Source organism: Vulpes vulpes, chromosome 13, assembly GCF_048418805.1.
Source record: "Vulpes vulpes isolate BD-2025 chromosome 13, VulVul3, whole genome shotgun sequence".
NCBI lineage: Eukaryota > Metazoa > Chordata > Mammalia > Carnivora > Canidae > Vulpes > Vulpes vulpes.
This window is the reverse complement of record NC_132792.1, coordinates 72,058,733-72,079,267: the sequence shown is the minus strand read 5'-3', so window position 1 is coordinate 72,079,267 and position 20,535 is coordinate 72,058,733. Positions and strand designations below refer to the sequence as shown.

The following is a 20,535-nucleotide window of genomic DNA, read 5'->3' as shown; positions in this document are numbered from 1 at the left end:
ATAACTGATAAGGGATTAATAAGCAGAATACATAAAGAACTCTAAAAAACAAAAACCGGACTTGAATAGACATTTCTCCAAAGACAATATGCAAATGGCCAACAAGCAAATGAAAAAATGTTCAAAATCATGTCATCAGGGAAATGCAAATCAAAACCACAATAAGATACCATTTGGATAGTTATTTCCCAAAAAATTGGAAATAACAAGTATTAGTGAGGATATGGAGAAAATGGAATCCTGGTACATTGCTATCGGGAATATAAAATGGTAGTCTGTGGAAATCAGTTTGGTGGCTCTTCAGAGTTAAATATGGAATTACCATGACCCAGCAATTCCATTCCTAGGTATATATCAAAAAGAACTGAAAGCAGAGACTCAAACAGATACTAGTACACCAATTCATAAGAACAGTATTCACAATAGCCAAAGGGTAGAAACAATACTTTGGATAAACAAAATGTGTTATGGACATACATAAAATATGGCTGAATATTTTGCAGCCATAAAAAGAAATGAAATTCTGATACATGCTACGTGAATGAACCTTGGAAACATTATTGTGTGATAAAATATGCATATATATAGTCTTTGTTCCTAGCTCCCGGCATTGAGCTCCTAAAATCCTGGTAATTTTCTGAGTGATAGGAATACCTGTCTTATGCTAATGCTTCCTAGTTGGGTATGGTGGGGAAAGGCTCGATAGCTTCCGGATGGAGCTAGTTATCAGGAAAACTATGTGATTAGAGGGTTTAGAACTTTCAGCCTCATCCCCAACCTCCAGGGAGAAGAGAGGCCTACCAGTGGCCAAGTCAATGAATGACATGAAGATGGTTTAGGGGAGTCTTCTGGGTTGGTGAACACATCATATGCTGGAAAGGTGGAACACACAGAAAGAATAGGAAGTTTTGACACAATCCGTATTCCCATACCTTGCCCTCTTCCATTTGGTTGTTGCTGAGTTGCATCCTTTATAATAAAACTGTAAGTATGGCATTCTCCTGAGTTCTGTGAGTTATTCTATGAATTATCCAACCTGAGGAGGGTAATATGCGAGGTCATGGAAATCTCCAAATTTGTAGTAGGCCAAGCAGAGGCAGAAGTGGGGGTAGCCTGGAGGCCCTATTTGCAACTGGCATGAAGCAGGAACAGTCTTAGGGGACTAAGCCTTACCTTGTAGGGTCTGTGTTACCTCACTCCAATAGTTAGTGTCAGAAATTATCATATGATCTCACTCATATGTGGAATTTAAGAAACAAAACATAGGATCATAGGGGAAGGGAGGGAAAAATAAAGATGAAACTAGAGAGGGAGACAAACCATGAGACTCTTAATCATAAGAAACAAACTGAGGGTCACTGGAGGGGAGGTTGGTGGGGAGACGGGGTAACTGGGTGATGGACATTAAGGAGGGCACTTGATGTAATGACCACTGGGTGTTACATAAGACTGATGAACCATGATCTCCACCTCTGAAACCAACAATACATTGTATGTTAATTAATTGAATTTAAATAAAAATTTTAAAAATAAAGGGGAAAAAAGAATTCAATGGAATTGTAGGAAACCCAGTGGATGTCTGAGATTTGGAAATGGAACTATGTCATCTGGTGTCAGAAAAGACACCAAATAATTTTGCTCAGTGAAATAAGCCAGACACAAAAGAATAAATATGGTAACTCCACTTACATAAAATATAGAGATTAGGCAAATTCATAGAGAAAGAAGTAGAATAATGTTACCAAGGGCTGGGCAAAGCAGGGAATGGAGAGTTATTATTTAAAGGACAGAATTATTGTTTGGGATGATGGAACAGTTCTGGAAATGAATAGTAGTGATGGTTCTACAATACTGTAAATGTATTTAATGCCAATGAACTGTATACTTAAAAAGGGCTAATATGACAGATTTTGTTATGTATTTTACAATAAAAAGGCAACAAAAATATATTTAAAAAATAATAATCATTTACAAAAACATATCCTACTTACCCTTGTAAATATCTATTATTTCAAAGATTCATAAATGCTATAGAGGGTCTCATATTTAAATTATTCAAAAGTCTCATATTTAAATTATTCAAAAGTATATATATATATATATATATATATATATATATATATATATACACTCCTTTGAACAAAATATGACTCTAACAGTCCACAGTGGTAATATCAAGTATGTGGGGAAAGCAAAAATTGGAAAATTCTTTCTTATAGTAGAATGCCAACTAATAATAGCGTTAGAAAATCACATTTTTGAAAACCCCATAGCAGTAATTGTTTCAGGAAATAGTCAACTAAAGGATGCTAAAACTAGAGGGTGAAAGTTTGATAAGAAATGTATTCACATAGTCTCAAAGTATCTCTCCATAAACTTAATACAAAGGACAAATTTACAGGAAAGAAACCTGGTGAGGGCCATTTTAACCAAGTGATCAAAGTTACACTTTGCTAATGACACAAACCGACATTATGTGCCTCCTGATGTGAAACACTTGAAAGAGCACAGCATCATTTATGTAGTATTTCTGGAATAATGCATAACCTGAACCAAGTTATGCAAAAATATCAGGGAAAAACAGAGTGAAGGGAATCTACAAAACAAATTGTCTTCTCTAAAAATGTCAGTATCATTGAAGACAAAGGCTAAGGAATCATTCCAGATTAAAGATTACTAAAGAAATATGAAAACTAAATGCAATATGTGATCCTGCTATGAACCATGCATCAAGAGAAACATAAAAAGGATATTGAGACAATTGGTGAAATTTAAATCCAGCTGTAAGATTGGATAATACTAGATATCAATGATAAATGTCCTGATTTTGACCATTGCTCTGTGGTGCCATAAGTGGATGGCCTTATAAGCAAGTGTAAAGGTAAGGGGCATGGTATCTGCAATTTACTATCAGTTGATTCAGAAAAAAAAAAAAAAGTAAAAAAAAAAAAAGAGAAGAAATTTTAAATATATATGGAGAGAGAGAGAGAGAGAGAGAGAGGTATTTTATATAGAGAGAGACAGAGAGGAGGAGGGGTGGGTAAAGAGAACAAAACAAATGTGATGTAACAATTGGTCAATCTGAGTGAAGGGTATATGTGAGTACTATGTAACTTTTCTGTAAATTTGATATTGTTTCAAGTTAAAAGTTTTTTGTGTTTTTTTTTAAGGATATGAAAGATTTCCCATAGAAGTATGCCATGTTCATGCTCCTGGAGAGTCCCTAGCTTTCATAAGACTTGTGAACACTCCCTTCAAGAAGGGTTAAGAACATCCCCTTTCCATTATTACTTATATTTCCATATTTGATCATATCCCCTCATTCTTGTAAATGGCACTTAAATTCAAATAGCAAAGACAAAGATCTTGTATTGAGCGAGACAGGACGACTTGCAGTTAGTCCAAGTATTGAAGAACAAAACAAAGTTTTAAGTAAAGCAGTAAAACTTAAATACTGTAAAAAAATAATAGCATTTGCTACATCAACAATGAATATTGTTCTTTCTTTCATTTTTAAAACCCAATAGTTGCTCCAAAACATTATTCTCATTCATTTTATAATCATTTATTTATTCATTCTGGAAATAATTATCGATTTCAAAGAAACACACTGCTCACTGCTGGGGGGGGGGGAAGCTGCAAATAATCACTGACTCTTTTCATTGAAATTGAAATTAAAATATATTTATTACATTAGAAAGTAAGGTTTACTCATTGTGGCTGAGAGATGAATATGATTGTGGGTGAAAAATGAATAAACAGTAAAACAAAAAATTAGTTTAAAATAAGATAATGTCACATGCAATTTCACAAGAAAATGAATTGCAATTTACTTTATTTTTATGTTGCTTAATTTTATATACATTAAACACATCATACATATATACCTGTTATACAAAAATCTATACAAAAATCCAAGTAATTTAATATCTAAAAAAGGAAGAGGGAGATACTGCATTTGATTTCTGGTACTCTTCCATTTAAATACCTTTAAAATTCAGATTTCAAGGAGACAACAAATTGAAAGCCATTAATTTTTCAGAAAGCTTTGTGTTCACATAAATTTATCATTCAAGTATATTTTTATTGAAACAATAAACCATTTGACTCATTGCAAAATCAAGCTAAATAAGCCATGGTATTGAGCAAAAGCAGAACTTTCTTTTGCTCTGCTTTTATCAGCCTAAAATCAGCTTCTAACATATGAAATGCAGAGCACAACAGTGATTTTTAACCTTATACTATTAAATGCCACATTGCATAGCTGACAATGCATAACACACCCTACATGGTCTATCTACTGATTCTTAAGAAATAGAATACTAAAAATAATTATTAGAAATTTTACTTTTCTTAATTTCTTTTTTGTTCAACTTGAAAAACAATGTATATTTTCCGTGGGCTTGGCAACTTGACATCATACCTAAAGAAATAATTTAAACATTGTGTGGGCCAATATATATAAATAAACTGAAAATTCTTGGTACTGTTTAATTCAGTAATAATTTCAGTTCTACAGTTATCAATCACAGCAAACATAAAGAATTTAAAATTTAAAAAAAGAATTTAAAATAATATTCCTCAACATAGTATTAGCTTGTTTTTAAAAAGTGAATTGTTGAGGCACCAAAACATTATATGATTTGCCCAAGGTCATGAAAGGAATGAGGGGCAGATGAAAGTATCTCTTCTCTAACTTCAGTGTCTGTACTAAATTATGCCACCTTGCAAAATCTGTTGCAAAATAAGCTCAGTGCAACAGAATCAGATTAGATGCATTACTTTAGGAATGTTTGTAAACCTAAATTGTTATTAATGAACTTAGTTTTTAAAATCTATATGTTTATTATTACATTATCAGGAATTTATAAAAAGAAACAGGATCATTTTCTGAATTATTAGGCATGTAATAAGTTACTATTTAAATTTGACATGATTGCAAAAACAAAATCAACAATACAATTTTAAACAAGTTCAGTGAAAGATGCTTATTAACATTTTCTTTAAAAATACTAATGATAGAACCTACAAAATTTAAAGGACAGTACAACAAACACAAACATACTAATATAAATGTATTAAATTGTCTTCTAGTTGGTCTTTTGTTTTTTATGAAAACGTTCTAACAAAGCGCTCATAATGTTTCCAGGTATTCTTTGGTGTTTATCAATCAAAGCTTGAACAGCATTCTTTGTCTATTAAGAAAACAAAAGAAAAGCCATTATTCTTTTAGTTCTCAAAATAGATTATTTATTTTATAAAGATTTTAATATACTACTTTCAAAAAGTCTTCCTTAATTTAGCCATCTTTCCTCAAAATGAATGATTTCCTTCTCAGAACACCCCCAGTGTAGTCCTCATACTGATTTTATTATGCTGGGAGTACAGTTAATGTTACCCGGCTATTTTCTGTACCAGATTGCACGTTCCTTAAGACACAGCTTCATATTTCTCCAGCACTGAGCACAGCAGTACTTTGCATACAATGAACACTACAAGGAATTGAAGGAAAAAAATCAGAAGAAGAAAAGTAGTAGGAAATTTTCTAGTGGGCAAATGGGAAAGGAAGTTTTACTTCTTTCTATCCATAAATAAACTTTTGTGTATTTTTCTCTCATCACTACACACCCAAACAACTATAGCAGGCAGTATAAGAGGAAAAAGTGAGGAAAACTGTAAACGAGCTGATAGGCCTTTTAGTTCATTACGTCAATTTCTAGACAGTTCAACAGGAATTTAAATTAAGTCACAGTAATGGAAAAGAAATCTAAAATAATGTTTCCCATTAAACTCATGACAAATTTAAATAATATTTACAAAAAATAAATAAATAAATAAAAAATAAATAATATTTACTTTTGGGTCAGTGTGGCTATCTAAAAAAATTTTTGTGCACGCACATTATACATGTTTGTACATGCATACACACTTCCTTTTAGATGCTAGATTTTCAATGAGTCCTTTCATAAATTAGATCTTCATCTTTTTTTTTAAGTTTTAATTTAAATTCCAGTTAGTTAACATATAGTGTAATAGTTTCAGGTGAGGATGCCTGGGTGGCTCAGCGGTTGAGCGTTTGCCTTTGGCTCAGGGCGTGTATGATTCTGGAGTCCCGGGATTGAGTCCCACATTGGGCTCCCTGCAGGGAGCCTGCTTCTCCCTCTGCCTATGTCTCTGCCTCTCTCTGTGTCTCTCACGAATAAATAAAATCTTTTAAAAAATTTAGTTTCCGGTGTATAATTTAGTGATTCGTCACTTCCATACATTACCTGGTGCTCATCACAAGTACACTCCTTAATCCCCATCACCAATTTCATCCAACCCCCCACCCACCTCCCTTCTGGTAATAATCCATTAGTTCTCTATAGTTAAGATTCTGAGTAAAAAAAAAAAAAAAAAAAAAAAAAAGATTCTGAGTTGTATCTCTTTTATTTTTTTTTAATTTTATTTATTCAGAGAGAGAGAGAGAGAGAGGCAGAGACACAGACAGAGGGAGAAGCAGGCTCCATGCAGGGAGCCTGACATGGGACTCAATCCCGGGTCTCCAGGATCACACTCTGGACTGAAGGTGGCACTAAACCGGTGAGCCAACTGGGCTGGCCTGTATCTCTTTTAAAATATAATTCATAAACCCTGGTCCAAACATGTATTTTAAAAACATGCCTCTTTAAACCACAAGTTCTCACATTTGTGAAAGAAGAACTATTTCATACACTTACTGTAAGTAAAAATGAAACTGCAACCATGTCTTCAGGTACTAAAGTGGCTAATATAAGTTGTTTTCTGTGAAGTATGTTTTTTTTTAATTTTATTCATTTATTTAGAAAACATTAGATGCTTTGGAAGCTATAACATTAACGAAATAAATCTCTTATCTCAAGCTCATAACTTAGTAAGTGGATCAATACAAAGCAATAAAAATGTAAGATCATTTGTAAGATGCATCTATCATCTGAGATGTGATAAGAAAGCATTTGGAAGTTCAGACTTGAGAGCCCATTTGGAGTGTAATGACAAGTAAGGACACATGAACAAGGTATTGCTTGGTCTGGGTCTCCAAGGACCAGTAAGATTTTAGTGACAGTGAAGGAAAGAGCAGGAGGAAAAAGACCACAGGAAAACAACTACCTAAGGAATGGTGAGTTAGGGAGCTTGGCTGGAGTTTCAGGTATGTGTTCAGAAGCTTGGCGTACAAGGCTCTAAAATTAGAATTCAATTAAATCATGAAGGGCGCTAAACACCAAATGAAAAAGTATAGACTTTGTTTAATATGAATTGAGGTGTCAAGGAAGGGTTTGGGGTGAAGATGTAACCAGGGCAATGCATTAAGGAAATACAGCTCTTGCAAAACCACCAAAATACCCTTCTGTCACCAAACCCAGTAACATTCTTTTAATCCTACTTGACCTCTTAATCACCACTGATCTTGCTTCTGAAATTCTTACACTGGAGAAAAAGCTAGATTTTCTTCTAGCTTTCAGGCTGCCCCTTTTTAATCGTCTTTGCAGATTTCTAATCCCAAAATCAGGCACTGACTTATTCTTCAAAGGTTCAGAGTACTTTAATTACCTTTCATTTGCTGATGACTCTTGAATTTCTATCTCCAGCCTGCTCAGCTTCATAAAGAAATGTTCAATATGACTTCCCTTGAATGTTATATATACATAATTGAAAAATTTTATTTACTTATTCATGGGAGACACACAGAGAGAGGCAGAAACACAGGCAGAAGGAGAAGCCAGTTCCCTGTGGGGAGCTTGATGTGGGACTCGATCCCAGGACCCTGGGATCCTGGCCTGAGCCAAAGGCAGGTGTTCAACCACTGAGCCATCCAGGCACCCCTCCTTGAATGTTATAAAGGCACCTCAAATTCAATGTGCTTAAGACTAACCTAACATTCTTTCCCTCTCATACTTCGGCCTTTCCTTAATTCCTTCCCCATTTCAGCAAATCACAGTACCATGAATCTAGCCAAGTAAGTCAAAACCTAGGAGTCATCCTTAACAACTCCTGCCTCTCACTCACAATGGCTAATCCATTGGCAACATCCATTCATTTCACCTCCCAAATAACCATTCACGACTATCTACTTCTCTGCATCTTCTTTCCACCTTAACTATACACACTCACACACACACATATATATATGTTATATGTATACATAAACTTGTATTTATATGTATGTGTGGATTAAGACTGTAAAGAGTTAAAGAGAACACAGAAACAGACACTGTAAACACGGAGACAGAGCAATAGATTAAAACTGAGGGAACTTTCAGAAAATGTCCCAACTGCCCTGTTCAGTCTGCATTAGCACAGTATATTTTAATTAAGATTTAGATAGTGTTTACAAAATGGTTCCCCACAATCAAATCACCCATTTTTAAAATGAGGTTTCATTTCCACATTAACTTGGAGGCTAGTAATTTTGAATTTGTGATAATCCAGGGATTATTATCTTACAGTTTATGCTTACATTATTAACAACGAAGACTGGAAAATCATGACAATATATTCACAAATAAAAATTTCAAGTATTCTTTATTTCAAGTAAACTTTAGTTCAATAAATGACAACTTATAATAAAGAATATGAATGTGGCAACTATGTATTTAAATAAATTCCCCCAAGAAATTCTACTGTGCTTTGGTAGACTACTTGTTACTTTAGGTACTGATAATAAAGTTCATAAAATAACTGGAGATGGTAACTGATGTTACCATCAGTAACTGATGAAATACTGATGTATTTCAAGGATTCAGAAAAACTGCCTTTCTTAATTAGTTTAAATTGATCTGGTTGTAATGTTTATATATTTTAATATATAAAATATCTAATTGTACCAGTAACATGAATGTGAAAAATGTTGCTCTCATATGAAAAACCCTCATATGAAAAATCAAGGCACTAAAATTTAACTATCAGTAACACATTTTCCTTAACTGAGGAAAATAAGGGTTCATTTAACTTGAGACCTGAAAGAAATGTCTGAGATCATCTAATTCAATTTCTCCATTCCACAAATAAGGAAACCTGGAACTAGAGAAGTACATACTTATCCAAAGTGACACTGCTGCCTAGTGGTAGCACAAGGATTATAACCAGATCCTTATACTTCCACGCCAGGGGTTTTTTTCCTCTTCTATTATCTTCTATTTTTTCCAAAAGATACATAGTATTTATAAAAAGTGGTCCTAAGTATCTCTGGCCCATTTAAATCCTAATAGGGAGAAAAAATTTTATTTTAATTTTTTAAATTTTTTAAAAGATTTTTATTTATTTATTCATGAGAGACACAGAGAGAGAGGCAGAGACATAGGCAGAGAGAGAAGCAGGCTCCATGTGGGGAGCCTGATGTGGGACAGGCTCCATGCAGGGAGCCTGATGTAGGACTTGATCCCAGATCTCCGGGATCACGACCTGAGCCAAAGGCAGACACTTAACTGCTTAGCCACCCAGGCGTCCCATGGGAGAAAAAATTTTAAAAGAACAAAACAGAATTGGTTTTACCCTACAAGAGAATGCACTGTTGGGGGGAAGCAAAGAAATGTGCTATATTAACATTAAAGGGAGTGTGGGCAGAAGCAATGTCACTGGTTACAGTCTCACCCTGATGTAAGGCTCCTGGAGTGCTATCAGTAAGGCATCTCTCCTGGAAGAGAGCATGTCCTGACCTTGTCAAAGAGTGTCACAGAGTTTTGTTTTCAGAATGCAGGAGGGCAATAAACTGTGAGTATATATTTAAAGGACCAGGAGGAAACCTGGAGGTAATTTTTCTAAGAATGAAGTTCGTAGATAAGGCATATAATGTTTCTTTCCCTTTCCCTTTGTGAAACTTCCTACATATCAGCTGCCTGATTTGAAAAGTCTCATCTAATACACATTATAGCTGTTTGAGCTGCATATCCTTTTCTAAGTGCCTGGTCTTGCTGAGTCCCAGTAAGGTATAGTAGATTATAGCAATTCATTCCCTCTCTTTTGGGCCATCTTATGGGAGGAATACAGATCTTGTTCCAGTCAAGTCCAGTGTGGCCGTGTAACTGTCAGTGGGAATAAGTGAGCTATATCCAAACAGAAGCTTTAAAAGGTTCCACTCCTGACATTTTCTTTATTATGGCAACGTCCCACATGAATCAGCCTGAACCAAGGAGAAAGAAGACATGGACCTCAGGAGAAATAAAACATGAACCAGAAGTAAGCTTTACTGTCCTAAGCTTCTGAGATTGGTTGTTTGTTACCGAAACACACCATAGCAAAACTGATAAATCATCTAGTTTTCTTATGTGTAGAACAGCAATAAGGTCTACCCTACAGGATTAAATCAGACTTATCCACAGAAGGAAAAAGTAAAAAAAAAAAAAAAAAAAAAAAAGTAAAATTACCTCTGTTCACAGATAACATGATTTTATACATAGAAACCCTAAAGATTCCACCAAAAAGGAAAGGGAAACAAAAACCAGAATAAATGAATTCAGCAAAGCTGCAGGATATAAAATCCACACACAAATCAGTTGTGTTTGTACATGCTTAACAATGAACAATCTGAAAACAAAACAAAACAATCTCATTGACAATAGCATCACAAAGAATAAAATACTTAGAAAAAAACAAAGAAAGGAAAGTCTTACACATTGAAAATTATAAAACATTGCTAAAAAAATTAAACACACAAATATAATAGAAAGACATCTGTGTTCATAGATTAACAGATTTAATATTGTTAAGCTGTCCATTCTATCCAAGGTTATCTACAGATTCAAGGCAATCCTTATCAAAATCCCAATAGCATTTTTTGCAGAAATAGAAAAAAAAATCCTAAAATTCATTTGCAATTTCAAAGGACTCTAAATAGCCAAGAGAAGAAGAAAGTTCCAGGCCTCATACTTTCCAATTTCAGAACATATTACAAAGCTACAGAAATCAAAACAGTATGGTAATGGCATAAAGACAAACACACAGACCAAAGAAATAGGATAGACAACCCAGAAAAACACATTTGAATGTATAGCAAATGATCTTTGACAAGGGTGCCAAGACCATGCAATGGGGAAAAGGCAGTCTCTTCATCAAATGGTGATGGGAAACTAGATATCCATGTTTAAAAAGAATGAAGTTAAACCTTATCTTATATCATAAACAAAAATTATCTCAAATTGGATTAAAAAGCTAAACATAAGACCTAAAACTATAAAGCTCCTAGAAGAAAATATAAGAGAAAAACTTTATGACACTGGATTTGGCAATAATTTCCTGAGTATGACACCAAAAGAACAGGTAACAAAGCCAAAACAGAAAAATGGCTCTACATCAAACTCAAAAACTTGTATACAACAAAAGAAACAATCAACAGGGTAAAAAGGAACCTATGGAATGAGAGAAAATATTTGCAAATCATATATCTAGTAAGCAGTTAATATCTATAATATATATAGAACTTCTACAATTCTACAACAAAAAAATGAAATACGATTTAAAAAAAATGAGCCAACATCTTAAACACACATTTCTCCCGAAAATATATACAAATAGCCAACAAGCTCACACCCATTAGGATGGCTACCAACATACAAAACAGAAAATAACAAGTGTTGACAAGGATGCAGAGAAATTGGAACCCTTGTGCACTGCTGGTAGGGATGTAAAATGGCATGGTCAAATACAGGAAACTGTATGGATGACATTCCTTGAAAAATTAACAATAGAATGATCATAGTATAAGATAATAGAAAATACGTATTGGTCTTTGGCCTTGTTCCTGACATAGAGCTCTTGAAACTCTTACAGTTTTCTAAGTGGTAAGGGCACTAGAAGCATCTTTTGTTCTAACATTTGGTTCCAACTTCAGTTCCTGATGGAGCACTCCTGAAATCCTTATAATTTCCTGGCTGATAAAAATCTTTTGTTTTACTGGCCTCATGGATGGCTTCTGGGTAAGGGCTGGTCACCAGAAAGACCAAACCATGACTAGAAGCTTGGAATTTTCAGCCTGACTCTCATCATCTCCCATAAAATCCCAATAATACAAGGTTCATGGAGCTTCCAGGTGGGTGAATCCATCCACACCAAGAGGGTGACACACCCCAACTCCACAGAGGCCCTGAACCTGGGGCCCTCTCATTGTTCCCCCTATGTCATCTCTTTACCTGGTTGTCCATCTGTATCCTCTATTATATTGTTTCATAATCTGATAAAAGTAAGTGTATTATTCCTGAGTTCTGTGAGCCATTCCAGCAAATTAATTGAACCTGGGAAGGGGTTGTGGGAACCTCCAATTTATACCCAACTAAGAAATTGTGGGTTACATGGAGACCTACTACTTGTGATTAGCATCTAGAGTGGGGTGGGAATAGACTTGTAGGATCTACACTATCTCTAGGTAGATAGTGTCAGAATTGAGTTCAATTTTAGGACATCCAGCTGGTGTCAGAGAATTGCTTGGTGGCGGAAAAAACCTCCACACATTTGGTGACCAGAAGTGTCAGAAGTCATGTTGTGTGTAAAAGTAAGTGAAAGAAAGACATAGTTTGGAAGCTGGGTTTTTCCCTAAAGGGGGGAAAAGCTGGAGTTTTTTCTTTCTACATATGATCCAGCAATCTCACTTCTGGGTATATATCCAGAAGAATTCAAAACAGAATCTAGAAGACATATTTGTACACCCATATTCACTGTAAAATTATTCACAACAGCCAAGAAAATGGAGGCAAACCAAATGTCCATCAATGAATGGATAAACAAAATATGGTATATACATATAATGAAATATTTAAAAAGGAAATCTTGTCACATGCTACAATATGGATAAACTTTGAAGACATGATGCTAAGTGAAATAAGCCAGTCACAAAAAGACAAACATCATATGATTCTTTTTTTACAGTAGTCAAACTTATAGAAAGAAGTGTCGCCCAGTCTTATCGTCGTAATCATTTCACAATATACACATGTATCAAATATTCACCTTGAACATTAAACTTTTATGATGTTATATGTCAATTATATCTTGATAAAGCTCGGGGCTGGGAGGAAAAAAGAATTCTATGCAGACGAAAAAGAAACCAGCATAAAATGTTGATGGATATATATGAAAAAAAAGAGAGAGAGAAACAATGGGTGGCTGGTGCTGAGTACACAGGTTCAACTTAGCAAATGAGAAGGTTCTAGAGATTGGTTGCACAATGATGTGAATATATTTAGCAATAATAAATCATACACTTAAAATGGTTAAGTGATGTTTTATATTTTTTACCACAATTTTAAAACTTAAAAAAAATCAAAATGCTGGTATAAAGTCATAATCAAAATACATTCATCCCATTTTCCAGGTAATTCAATAATATGACATTTAGGGCTCTTATCTAGTTTCATATTCTCTGCAAGCTGAGTAATCTTTTCTTCCTTGATGTCTTTGCAGGGATGAATATTACTGAGCACTCCTATTTTTTAAACATCCTCTCCCGCTGATTTCTCTCACCCAAATTTATTTGTTCTCTACCTCTCTGCCGTTTCCCCTTCTGTCAGCTTTGAGTATTTTCCTTGGCACACCCTTTACATGTGTCCGCTGGTCTGTCCTAAGTCCTCTTCTTTCTAAGCTGCTTTGTAAAGCTCATGACTTCAGTAACTGTCTCATGCAGATAACTTCTAAATCTTCATCATCAATTCTGACCTTTCTCCTAAACCCCAGTGCAGTATATTCAAAACCTGGGGTGCCTGTGTGGCTCAGGTGGTTAAGTGCCTGCCTTTGGCTCAAGTCATCATCCCAGGGTCCTGAGATCGAGCCCTATATCTGGCTCCTTGCTCAGTTGGGAGCCTGCTTCTCCCTCTTTTCTCTCTCTCTCTCTCTCCCTCCCTCCCTCTTACTGTCTCTATCACAGGCAGGCATGCGTGTGCTTTCTCTCTCCCTCAAATAAATAAAATCTTAAAAAAAAACCACCATGTATATAAATATATACGTACACATCCTGCAGGTGGCTATACAATTAGGTTTCAAGTCTGGTATTTTCTATCTTTGTAAAATCTCTCAAATCTGCACCTTGCTGCTCTCCCTTTCAAGTAGATAAAGAGATCATTAAGTCATTCATTCATTCATCAAACATTTACTGAGATCTAATTAAATACCAAATACTGTGCTGGGAACTGGAGACACAAGACTTCATAGCATAACCTCTGTTCTTAAAGAGTGCACTTAATATTCATATGGATCTAAGTAATCACAATTGCTAGAATCATCTTCATAAACCATTGTAGAAAAACGGATTATACATCTGCTTGCTTTAGCCAAATAAATTTGAATGAAACTGATATAAGCCACTCCCAAACAGGGGCCTGTCCTAATTGAAATGTATTTGGCAGACAAATTTCATTGTCTGATAGTTAAGAACCTAAAAATGTAGCTCCTACCGACTTTTCCGGTTTCATCTCACCAAACCCTACCCACCAAGCTAGTAATTCCCCAAGTTTATTCCACAGTTGTCATTAAGTGCTATTCGAGGAAAAACAAGGAGAGAGTTTGGTCAGGTGAGACTGAGACATGCACTTTGAAACAAAGTTAAATAGACCTGTTTATAGTAGGGCTTCTTAGGACCTTTAATATGTTAATATGCTTTGCAAAATTCCCAGAGGAGAATTTAAGAGGCAGTCTTTCCCAACCTTGCGGTTCTAACCACCTCAGACTGCTTAACACAGCTGGTATATGGTCAACTTTCCCATCACCATTTCTTTGTTCATATTCTTCCTCTAGCCCCAAGTCCATATGTACAAGTCACATCCTTCTTCTTTCAAGACGCACCACAAATGCCCTCATTCCAGGAAGCTTTTCCTATTTTTTCCTTCACAAAGCGCTCTCTTCCCACTTTGAGCTTCTACTGGTCTTACTCAAATTCAGCCTTCATATTACTTCCAGGGATCTTTCCAAACATAAACCTATAATCACTCACCTCTTTCTTTCTTTCCTTCCTTTCATTCCTTCCTTCCTTCCTTTCCTTCCTTCCTTCCAAACATAAACCTATTACCATTCACCTGTTTCCTTCCTTCCTTCCTTCCTTCCTTCCTTCCTTCCTTCCTTCCTTCCTTCCTTCCTTCCTTCCAGATTTTATTTATTTATTCATGAGAATACACAGAGAGGAGAGAGAGAGAGAGAGAGAGAGAGAGAGAGAGAGAGAGAGGCAGAGACACAGGCAGAGGGAGAAGCAGGCTCCATGCAGGGAGCCTGACATGGGACTTGATCCTGGGTCTCCAGGATCACGCCCTGGGCTGAGGGAGGCACTAAACCACTGAGCCACCAGGGCTGCCCCATTCACCTATTTTCAAGAGCAATCCCCCGTCCACCTCTGCCCTGGCTTTCAGAAAACAAAATCAGTTATAGGCCATCATAGTACAGACTCCTTGGTTTCTAGCCTCATTTCCTATAATATCTCTTTTAGCTACTCTCAACTCCCCAAAGATTTTATGCTATGTCATATTGCCATCCATTTATACAGTTTCCTGTACCTCACTCTGTCCAGCTAATTCTTTGTCTTTCCAAACTGAAATCAAACATCATCTCTCTCTAGGAGGCATCCCTGATCTAATTTACATCTTTCCTTTGTGCTTCCATAATACCCTAAGATAGCAATTCTTAATCGGGTGGGATTTTGTCCCACTGGGGGTCATGTAAAAAGGTCTAGAGGCATTTTTTTATTACCACAATGAGTGATGGGTGAGAATGGGGAGTGCTATTGGCATCTAACGAATGGAGGCCAGAGATGGTAAACATCCTACAGTGCACAGGACAGGCCTCCACAACAAAATGTCAGTAGTACCCAAGTTAAGAAACCTTGCTATAAGCACACCATTGTGGTTAACTCATCACCAGAGAAGTGATTAGTTATCAGCTCCTCTACTGGACTATAAGTTCCTAGGACAATAGTATTCACTATTGTTAATAATGTTAGTACCCAGCATTCACAGAGCCCTTACTATATACTACTCACTGTTTTAAACAATGAACATGTACAATATCGTGTAATCCTCAGGGACAACTGTGAGTGGGTACTATTCTCTTCCTTGAAGAGAAACAGCAAATGAACTCCCTAGAGTCAAAGAGCAAATGAACAGTAGAACTAGGAATGATCTGATTTCATAATCCACACTCTTATACACTATTCCATTTTCCTGCCAGGATATTTCTATCCAACAAGAATAATGCTTTCTTTTTATGGAAGTCAAAGCTTTCTTCTGAACATCACTTATAAAACTTTTTAATTGTCAGTGCCAAAAGTCCCAACCTCAGCACTTTTGACATTTGAAAATGAGTAGTTCTCTGTTGCAGGGGACTGTCCTGGGCATACTAGAATGTTCATCAACATCCCCAGCCTCTACTTACTTACTTACTACTTACTAAATGCCAGAAGCACCACCACCTCCCAGGACCTGCTTGTCACAATAACAAAATGTCTCAAGACACTGCCAAACGTCCCCTCAAGGAAAAAGCACCACTGATCTAAAACATGTCTGTAGAATAAAGCAATGAATTAATTTTTAATACAATAATTGAAAGTAAAAATCTGTTCAAAGATTAAGAAAGAAAGAATTTACCTTTTCAGCTAATTCCTCTGCTGTTATCTTTGGATCATAGGGAATAGGATCACCTAAATAGGTGCGTAATTTCACTGGAAAACCTCCATACATTGGAGCAAATGGATAGCGGAATTTTTCATAAAGCCACCTAAATAACCCTGTTTTAAAATAAATAAAATTATTTTAATTGGTTAAATATTCTGAGCAAGTAATAACTTTCAAATTAATAATGTAAGACTTATAAGAAAGTGGCAAACAGTATCACCTCCTGGCAATACAACGTTTCTTTAAAGATGAGCTTTCTATCAATTGTAACAAATGTAGCATATAAATGTAAGAGGTTAATAATAAGAGAAACTGGAAAGTGTTAAGAGGCTTTATGAGTATTCTCTCTACTTCCACTCAATTTTTCTGTAAACCTAAAAATGCCCCCCAAAATAAGGTTTATTAATTTTTTAAAAATGAGTTTTCAAAAATATGAGAATTTTAAGGGCAAATTAAATACTATTATTACAAAACCAAGGGTAAAGACTGAAACCAAAAGCTAGAAACTAAAAAGTCCAAAGACTCACACAAATACAGGCCTAGACTAATAAAAGGAAAATATAAAAGCATAAGATAAATTCACATAAACATGAAACTAAAATACACTGATAGGTAAAGAAAAAAATTATTATTGGAAATTAAGAAAAATACATATAGTAACCAAAAATTACTAATGCTAATGACCAAAGATGAAACCTAAAAAGATTAAAAGTGATAATACAAAATAAACTGAGGAATTAAGTAAAAAAGGAAGTAAAAAAGCAGTCAACAGTAATTTTTAAACCACTTTATAATTAAAGAAACAAAATTAGGAATAATTTCTAGTATGCAACTTAAATTCTGATGAAATGGCCTGAGAGAAAATTAGAATAAATAATTCTACAGTGACAGCTAAACATCACATCAATCTGCCTTTCCACTTTAAATTTGAAAAAGGTAAAAAAGGTAACACCTAAAAAACATAATAGAATATTAACAACATACTCACATTACACATAAAAGAAACAATGGAAGTTTAAAGTTCTTCAGGAGGGGATTTTTATGTGGATAAGAACAATATAGTGCTATATAAAATATAATCAATCAAATATATAAATCATAGGGTATAAAAAACCAACTATGAAAATTTCAAAATAAGAAGAAAACAACAGAGAAATTGAAAAGAAAAAGCACTTCTAACTGTTATCTCTCCTATATCTACACTCAACGCTTATTTTGTTACCCATAAATTAAAGTTAGGCAAAAAGAACTCTATAATGTAAATGTATCATGGTTCAAAATATTTTAAAAATCAAAAAACCAAAATTAGCAGAAAGGAACTAAGGCAGATGATACATCCTTAGTTTGTTAATCTTAATTCAATATCATATTGTTATCCATTTTTAAAGCTGTAACTTCTTCAGCGGTGAGTTAGGAGGATAGTCTGGGTAATGGGTACATTTGTTCTAAACCTCAACAGCAGAGTTCAATGAAGGAAATTAGATAACTCACTCTATTTTAAGAAGCCCACAAAACAAAGAACCTTCAGTACATATCTGAAACTCTTAACAAAAATCTAACACCTAAGAACTGCCATTACTCAGATTCAGTTATCATTTAGACTTTAAATAGAGAAACATCTAAATAATAGATCCATTATCTAAAATAATAACTCAATAGAATTTCTTATAGGGTTCAAAAGACCAAATATTAAATGATAATATTCTAAATATTACATTATAATTAGAAAAACCATATGAATCAGAACTTACTTGTTCCTCCAAGTGATCTAAATCCTTCTCGAATATTTTGTGTAAACATAGGAATAATGGGCTAAAGAGAGAATTTGAATTAAAAAGTAAATATATTGATCCATTCAATACTCCATTGAGTCAGTAATGCAAACTTTTGGGGCTTGTTTAAGATTATGAAAATGAGGAATTTTTAAGATAAAGGTATACTTTATCATAAAAAGGTCATAAAAGTGATTAGTGTGATTTATCAGCCTAAATTTAACTTGATCATTTATAAAACAAAAATTGGAAACACTACCCTCTAGTGGTAATATATATTTCATTTACCAACTTTCCTATCCTTCCAAATATACCCTTAAAACTCAAAATAGAGATTGCACTAATCATTAATTTCATTAAATAAAATTAGTGTGGTAAATTAAATTGATTTTCATGGTCCACTGAATAGTATGCTCACTGGAGAAAAAGAAACAGGGCAGATAATCCATCTATGGGGAAATTTACACAAATTTAAAAGATTTTGGCAAGATGCTGTCATAGAACTACTGAAACACTATTTTTTGGGGGGGATTACTAAACTTAAAAATGTTCAACATTAATGAAAAATATAAGACTCACTGCAAAAAAAAAAAGGAAAAGCATACATATAAATATATAAAAAACAATTCCTTTTATCATTAATTTTAGAGGAATTCTGCTCACAAGTTCATGGTTTTTATTATTCCATGAATATCTGTGATTATGTATGGTTTTTTTAAGTGGAGACCTTAATTACATGTCATAAAACAATGATGAAGTAGCAAAGGATCATGTACGGAGGTTCTACTATGGTGAAACCAAAGTAAGTAAAAGTCTGAATAAAAACACTTTAAAATGCACACAAGATACCCTGAATTAAATGATATTTTAGAATTTTAAAAACTGAGTATTGCTTTACTTACATTCTACCATCAGTATTTGCCTAATACAGAGTTACCTGCTTAGTGAGCAGCGTTTGAGATATTTACATAAGCTGACGTTTACAAAGCCATTCTTTTTCTTTTTTTTTTTTTTTTGGTATATTTTTTTTATTAGAGTTCGATTTGCCAACATATAGTATAACACCCAGTGCTCATCCTGTCAAGTGCCATTCATATTCAGCTGCGGAAACCAGTATGATAAGGCAGACTGGAAGAAAAGGGACTACAGGGATAACATTCTTCATAAAACTTATTACTTCACATATAACTACTATCATTTATTTATTATATCTCTCCCCTCACCAAAAGGAAGAACCCTAACAGCAGAGCCATTGTTTTGTTCACAACTGTATCCCCAGCACCTGGAATAGTGCCTGGAACTGACTAGGTGCTGAAACAAAGTGTGACGGATGAATTAAAGAAGGAATGAAGAAGACACAGGACAGAGAGACAATGCATATAATGAAGTAGTTTGTATTCTCTGAATACAAAGTGTCAGAAACAGGCAGCAGCAATCTTAAAATCAGTTAGGAAAAAAGAAGTCTGGTAAAGAAAAGAACTCTGATGGAAGAATTTAAAGTTTCATGGTGTTAATTTACAAAGCTAAGACATAAAACAAAGTACACTACTCTTTCATACAAAATTCAGATTATGTCTAAGAAATCACAACGAGTTTTGTAAAATAAAGTGCTGACATCCTAATGTTTTAAAGAATTATAAAATATCTTTAGAATTAAGAACATAACATGGCTCTGAAGGAACAGAAACCATTCAGCTCATACATACACCCTTTGTCTTCTCTGACCAGTACCACCGGATTTATGTCTACTGGCTGGCATGAAACCCTAAGCTCATACTGAAGCATGCATTTTATAAAGACTCTTCAGGTTACATTCCACCCTTTAAAGAGCTTACTCTCCAGAAGCTAGATCTATCTAGAACCTACTAAACAGGAAAATGCCTATCCTAGCAGGCTCACTCTATTCCAGGCTACAGTCTGGGTATACAAGTTTCTAAATTCGCATTCAAGCTTACAGCCTTAAACCTATGAGCATTACTTTATTACAACTTGTTGCTGTAATACAATTATTCATTCCTTTCCTTGTATACCTTTTATGTACAAGGTATTTGCATAAGTAACCTAGAATTAAATTGTTTCCATGTATACTTGTGTCTGTGTATGTATGTGTATGCACATGTGTGCAAAAGGAATGTGTTTTTGTTAAAACTATTCTGGGGGAATAA

The 20,535-nt window shown here is 34.6% G+C and overlaps 1 protein-coding gene across 14 annotated transcripts in view; it reads right to left on the bottom strand.

The window, feature by feature from the left end:
• Nucleotides 1-20,535, bottom strand: part of TMEM68 (transmembrane protein 68) — a 98,048-nt gene that overhangs the window by 47,224 nt on the left and 30,289 nt on the right. For 8 of the 14 annotated variants that reach the window (XR_011996660.1, XM_026011563.2, XM_026011553.2 and 5 more), the window contains 3 exons: nt 18,350-18,410; nt 16,572-16,711; nt 3,663-5,195 (listed from right to left, as the gene is read on the bottom strand). Coding sequence is in view for 7 of the 14 variants with exons in the window: in XM_026011563.2 (XP_025867348.1) it covers nt 5,091-5,195; nt 16,572-16,711; nt 18,350-18,410 (306 nt within the window). In the remaining 7 variants the exon portion in view is untranslated. Of the gene's footprint in view, nt 1-3,662; nt 5,196-16,374; nt 16,488-16,571; nt 16,712-18,349; nt 18,411-20,535 lie in introns of those variants that run through there. The other 6 variants (XR_011996658.1, XR_011996656.1, XR_011996655.1 and 3 more) reach the window with 3 other exon arrangements.